The sequence below is a fragment of the Colossoma macropomum genome, unplaced genomic scaffold, assembly GCF_904425465.1.
Source record: "Colossoma macropomum unplaced genomic scaffold, Colossoma_macropomum, whole genome shotgun sequence".
Lineage (NCBI taxonomy): Eukaryota > Metazoa > Chordata > Actinopteri > Characiformes > Serrasalmidae > Colossoma > Colossoma macropomum.
The window spans coordinates 42,104,646-42,111,903 of NW_023494803.1; the positions used below are offsets into that span (position 1 = coordinate 42,104,646).

General features: G+C 35.2%; 1 protein-coding gene across 1 annotated transcript; it reads right to left on the reverse strand.

The window, feature by feature from the left end:
* Window positions 1-731: 731 nt before the first annotated feature.
* il17a/f1 (interleukin 17a/f1) lies at window positions 732-4,037 on the reverse strand. Its single transcript, XM_036593795.1, has 3 exons — window positions 3,958-4,037; window positions 3,076-3,260; window positions 732-969 (listed from the first exon to the last, which is right to left on the reverse strand). Exons 1-3 carry the CDS (start codon window positions 3,988-3,990, stop codon window positions 732-734), a joined length of 456 nt encoding a protein of 151 aa, XP_036449688.1. The 5' UTR covers window positions 3,991-4,037.
* Window positions 4,038-7,258: the final 3,221 nt, after the last annotated feature.

The window sequence follows — 7,258 nt, forward strand, 5'->3', positions numbered from 1 at the left end:
TTGGAACTGGGTTCGTATATCATGTGGAGGTTCTTTAAAAAGGTTCTCACACATCTCATTTGTGACAATGTTTCTTTAACCCCTTAAAATCTCAGGCTTTTTACATACTAAGGCTTATTATTCAGTAACTACAGGGTCTTCAGTACAAACTGGCTGAGCTGTTCTCAGGTTATAGAGGTGTGTAATAAAACTTTGGCCATTTAAGAGCTAAAGAACTGTCTTTTGACAGGTTCTTTGGGGAACCGCACCAGAGAACCCTTTTTAGCCACCTTTCTTTTTAAGAGTGGAGCTGTTTTCTTTTTAGCCATTCCGAAACAAACTCAAAGAAATATTTCCACAGTTAAAATGCCTCCAGTTCTTTAATTTATTAGATTAAATTAGTTAATTTAACAGATTATTTACAAATAATCAGTACCAGCTTGCTCAATAAATAACATCTTAACAAATATAGAAAACCCCCTTAGACTGCACAGGCAGACCATACAACAAAAAATATACCGAAAATATACAATATATTACACTCTATTTTGCAATATACTGGCAGTTGATATGTGTTACTAAACAATAAGTCTTTACAGGCTGCAGTTCAAAGGGTTAATCTTTGAATCTATTAATAAATAACACTCTCATAAACAAGGCACTTATGATTAGAGGAATAAATAACAGTCAATAGTAAAAATCCACAGATGGAGAAGCAGCTGGATTTTGAGCAGAAGTTCAGCCCACGCTTCTCAGACCTGCTGGACGTACGGCCGGACGCAAGTGCAGCCCACCGAGATGGTCTTATACGCCAGTTTTAACTGGTAGCTTTTCTCGTCGGCTTTGACCTTCTTGAGCACCAGGATTTGCCTCATTATGGGTTTGGATTCCACATCCAGGATCTCCTCTCCCTTCGCGTTCAGACATCCGGTCAGCAGACACTTGGCGGTCGAGATGGTGTCTGGGATGTAGTCGCTATCTGTGACAAGTCTGTTGAGAGAGGAGGAGGCATATTATAGAAACAGTGAGGTCATTGAGGTCAGATATGATCCAAAAATGATCACGGCTTCATGATCATTCTGTGATTAAAAGGTGGAATAACTATCTGGAGGAGCTTTAATTGAGATTTGTTACAATCAATTATAATCAATTAGATTCATATTCAATAAAGTCTTTATTTTGGAAAAAGAAAGTGTTAAAATCATTTTCACACATAAAAACCAAGATGGAGGAAGTGCAGTACTTATGTACGGTCTTAAAGATGGTTCTTCAAAGGTTCTTTAGTAAAGACATCTATATAGAACCATGAACACTTGCATACTTAAATGGTTCTCTGCATGGTGAAACTGTTCCTCGGATTTATTGAAAATGTGTTATATATGGTTCTATATAGCATCAAAAAGGGTTATAAATTGTCACTACACACAATGGTTCTTCATGGGTTAAAGAAAATGGTTCTATATAGAACCATGAGCACTCAAAGAACAGTTTGCATGAATAAAGGGTTTCTTGCATTGTAAAAGAGTTCTTCAAATTGATTTGATGGAGAATGTGCCATGCATGTTTCTATATAGAACCTTTTTGAAAAGGGTTCCGTATAGCACTAAAAATGTTCTGCTATTGTTACGATGTCAAGCTTGTCACAGTATTTTGGTGCTATACAGAACCCTTTTCAAAAAGGTTCTAAACAGAACCATATAGAACACATTCTCCATCGATCTGAGGAACGATTTCACCAGGCAGAGAACCATTTCAGCATGCAGATGGTTCTTTGAGTGCTCATGGGTCTATGCAGAACCAATGTCTTGACTAAAGAAGGCTTGAAGAACCATCTTTTTAAGAGTGTAAAGTAATAAAATTGAAATACTCTAAAATACTACTTGAGTAAAAGTAAATACAAGTAAAGTAAATTAGACTTAAATAACGGATGTAGAAAGTGCTTTGAGTTATTATAGATCTTGTCTAATATGATTCTGATGGCTCATGATACTTAAGTACATTCACAAGCCAGTGCTTCTGTATTTTGCTTAAGTGTTTTTTTAACTTGTTTAGCTTGTTGTCTATACTCCACAGGAGCTTCTCTTTTTTATAGCTTTGTTGATGTGCTGAATCATTTCCTAAAGAAGCGAAATCAGCTCTTTGTGATGTCACAGATATGAGCCGCTGCGCTTTATGGGTCAGAGACAGTGAACAAGAGTCACAGTTTCAGTTGCTGGTTGTGACATCCGGTGAAAATGGTACGAAATCTACACACATCTACACACAACTACACGCCAGAGTGCACCGACCTAAAAACAACAGCATCCTAACGTTAGCAGTTCTCTTTAGAACGTACACAAAAAATTGAAGAACCAAATGCAGCAGAGAGAACGGACAGAAAACGTCCCGGATCAAAAACACCACACCAATTAAACGCTTGCACTCATTTGTGTTTCCTGGTGTTGGTTAGTTAAAGAATAATCCATAGGAGATATAATTCATAGTGTTTACTGAAAACATCATAGTAAATAGTGAATAATTCACAGTTGGTAATGAATACTTAATAGTAGTTAATGAATACTTAATAGTATTTAGTGAATAATGCATAGCAGCTAATGAATACATAAAAGTGGCTAATGAATACTTAATAGTAGCTAGTGTGAGTTCATAATAGTGACTCAATAATATGTAGAAGACTGAATAAATTCTTAGAATATACTAAATAATTTCATAGTAGTTAGCAAATAATTTATAGTAGATAAATAATAGTTGAGACAGATCATTCATAGTGGCTAAGAAATACTTAATAGTAGTTAGTGGAAAATTCATAGTAGATACTGAATAATCTGTTGTATTTTCTGAATATTTTTCATAGCAGTTACCGAATAATTCACAGGGGTAACTCAATAATATAAAAAAGATAGTAAATCATTTTAGTAGATGCTGAATAATTCATAACGATTACTGGATAATAAGCCTGCATTTTTAATGTATTTTAATATATGAAATGTGCTTCATGAATGAAGTTTATTTTTATTTTATGAATGCTATGACTCCGATGTGAGAGAAGAGGAGATGAGCCTGGTGAGGACGCTGAGTGATGCTGATGCTGCTTACGTGTATTCCCATGGAGAGATGGAGTCGTTGTTGATTGGCCGGATAGAGCTGGCTGAGCCCTTGTCCAGATGATCCAGAGTCAGGAGGTATGAGCGTGACTTGTGGTGGTCACTCTGTTTGGGATGGCTCTGCAGTATGGAAGCTCCCCGGACCCCCAGTGCAGCCATACTGATCACGCAGACCACCTGCACAAAGATAGACGCATAGTTAGACAGACCGACAGGCAGACAGACAGACAGACAGACAGACAGATAGACAGATATGATAATACCAGAGACTGAAGCATATTTATTCCCCATTAGAACTGTTCTTTAAAGAACCATTATTTGAAATGTTTAAAGAAACATTTTTATTTCCTGAAATATTCCTAAAACAATTTAAGCCATGTAAAGGTTTTACCTGGAACATTTCTAGAACAATATAACTGTTCTATGTCATATGAAGGTTTTTCCTAGAACATTCGTAGAACACCGTGCCATATAAAGGTTCTACCTAGGAAATTCTTAGAATGATGTAACTTTTGTATCCCACTACAGGGTTTTACCTAGAACATTCCTAGAATGATATAATGATCGATATCATGTAAAGCTGTAACCTAGAACTTTTATGAAACAATGTAAAGGTTCTATACCTACTACAGATTTTTTTATAGCATATCTAGAACATTGTAATTTTTTATATACCAAAGAATCTTTTTCTGGAACATTTCTAGTAGTGTGCAGAGGTTCTCTACACATTAATGTTTTGTTCCTAGAACATTCCTAGTGCAAAGTTCTCCACTGATGAGGGTTTTTTCTTAGAACCTGCTGCATTATACAATAAAAGTATAAAAAGCTCTGTTTGCGGTTCTCCTGCAGTGTTATCATGGTCAGATGTTCTCACCGTGAGAAGTGTGATGTTCAGAACAGACTTCATGGTTTCACAGCTGTGCTCGTCCGTCTCTCACTGCTTTTCTGTCGTCACCTTGCGCTCTCTCTCTCTGCTGTACCTGCAATGTTTTTATACGGGCCTGACAAGCGGCCGCGGCGGGGGTGCACTTCCTCTGAAGACATAACTCAGCCTTTGATGTATCGATCAAAAAACCACACTCATATCGATGAAAGTGCAGATGCAGCTAATTAACCTTCTACAGTTACACTCTGGTTTCACTCTGATACTATAACTGCATTCGCTCTGCATTACAGCAAAATACTTTCAAAAGTACTGATGGCTGAATACTGAGTACGCTGTCCTGAATGTATTCAGTAACGTATTCCATTACATATATCACACTGATTTATCAGTCTACTCAGGCTTTAGCAGAGCTCAGTAACCCTGAGATTAATAACTAATAATCACACTGATTTATCAGTCTACTCAGGCTTTAGCAGAGCTCAGTAACCCTAAGATTAATAACTAATAATCACATTGATTTATCAGTCTACTCAGGCTTTAGCAGAGCTCAGTAACCCTGAGATTAATAACTAATAATCACACTGATTTATCAGTCTACTCAGGCTTTAGCAGAGCTCAGTAACGCTGAGATTAATAACTAATCACATTCATTTATCATTAATCACATTGATACTTATTTTTTGTATTCTGAATACACATTCCTAATACTTGTATTCCATTACATCCCAACCTTGTGAATGTACACAGATTTAAGCTAAAATAAAATAATAGATTAATGGATTAATAAAATAACAGTATTAATTTGCATAGTTACAGTACAGCACAGTATATCTGCAATATAACTTTATATTCTTTAAGGAATTTTAGCATGAATGACAAATCTAAATGTATTAAATCTCATTCAGTAGACATTTAATGAATCAAGTGTTTTAAAGCAAAAGCTTCTCAAAGCCTCACTGAATTCTGAATGATATACAGGTCATTCTACTGAATTCAAGGTGAAAAAGTCAGAGCTGAAACACATTTGGGACTTTTAACTGATCTTTAGACTAAAACCTTTTTGCTCTGAGTGACTCTAAACCTTAGTTATGTTTATTTTATTAAAACAAATGATAGAATATTCCATTTTCTCACTACCAAAACAATCATAACTCTACCGAACTGTACCAAATGTTTCAGTAGTGACTGTCTCAGTAGTGACTGTTTCAGTAGTGTCTGTTTCAGTGACAGTTTTAGCTCATTCTGAGCTCAGAAACTCAGCAGGTCATGACCAGCAAACACAGCTCTGAACAGCTGTTCACACAGAAAATCATCATATTTTACATTAAAACACTAAAAAGTGCTGAACTGCAGAAAATATGATGATTCTTAATGTTCCACACTGATTTTCAGACTTTGGGGCTCATTTACTTCAAAACAATGGGATCTAACTGCTCACCATGTGGCCATGAGGGACAGGGATGCAGTCTTACTTCCTGCTCTGAAATTCAGAGGCGTGGCTAAAATAAGACTCCGCCCACATACTAAAACTCTGTTTCGGTACTGACATAAAAACATGGGCCTTTTTTTTATTTAAAAATGAAACTTGTGATAAATCTTTCAACTTCACTTTAAAAGAAATAATTTTTACTTAATAATTTTTTAATTATTTTTATTAATGATGGTTTTATTTATATTTAGCTTATTAGTATCTATTAATGCCTTGGGTTTAAATAGATCAGAACATCATGCTTGCAAATATCTAAGCTCTGAATATTTCATTTTTTAACAGTTTTTACTCTTGGGGTGCAGTTTGAACTATTTCAGTCGGATGGTTTGTTTACTTTATTATGGAGAATATACTGATAATTATATGTATGACTGACTACCATGGAGAAATATGCCCTCCTCTACTTTGCCTGTTGAAAAGCTCTCTTTGTTTCTATTTGTATGTAGCTGTAATGCGTAAAGTCTGTTCTTCCATCAGTAAACCTAAATGAGAATTACGTTCCAAAAATCACAGCTGAAATATAGTTTATTAAATCTGAATAAATTAAATAAAGCAAAAATGAATAAATAAGTAAAAACAGCGACGGTTTCATAAACCCGTATGTCTGAATGCAGCATCAGCATAATAATTGTGGTGAACAGTACCAAGGTGCCATACAAGAACCACTTTTGGTTCTTGAAAGATCCTTTTAATGGATTTTTTTTGGAAAACCACTTTTGTAAATGACACGGAAATGTAAATGCGGATGTGAAAAACCTTTTAAACATTTATATAAGGTTCTAGGACTCGACACAGAACCTTTATACTACGTTCTTTAAAAACATAACATTCCACTATTGTTACAAGCCAAAGAGCCCTTTTTGGGTACTACGTAGAACCCTTTTTGCTAAGAGTGTTGGTTCTTTAAACCTTTAAAAGGTTCTTTGCACTGACACATCTCTTTTGGTTCTTTAGGCAAACAAATGTGGTTCTATAACATTGTACATGAGTGTACCTCTGAGTTTTAGCCAAACATAGTTGTTTTTAAGAATTTAAAATGCCAATATTTTGCCTAGAATTGTACACTGTTAAAAAGATGATTCATCAAGCGTTCTTTAGCGAATGGTTCTGTTCAGAACTACAAGTTCTTTATAGAACCATTTCACCATTTCTCTTTGCATGGTGAAATGGCTCTTCAGATTGTTGAATGTGAAGAACTGTTTCACCATACAAAGAACCCTTTAAGCATGAAATTGTTCTATGTAGAACTTGTGGTTTACTAAGGAACCCTTGAAGAGCCATCTTTTGGTAACTGTTTCAGTAACTGTTTTACTACCTCAGTAACTGTTTTACTACCTCAGTAACTGTTTTACTACCTCAGTAACTGTTTTACTACCTCAGTAACTGTTTTTGCTACCTCAGTAATTGTTTTTGCTACCTCAGTAATTGTTTTACTACCTCAGTAACTGTTTTATTACCTCAGTAACTGTTTTATTACCTCAGTAATTATAACTGTTTTACTACCTCAGTAACTGTTTTACTACCTCAGTAACTGTAATTGTTTAACTACCTCAGTAACTGTTTTTACTACCTCAGTAACTGTTTTACTACCTCAGTAACTGTAATTGTTTAACTACCTCAATAACTGTTTTACTACCTCAGTAATTATAACTGTTTTACTACCTCAGTAACTGTTTTACTACCTCAGTAACTGTTTTAGTACCTCAGTAACTGTTTTACTACCTCAGTAACTGTTTTACTACCTCAGTAATTGTAACTGTTTTACTACCTCAGTAACTGTTTTAACTACCTCAGTAACTG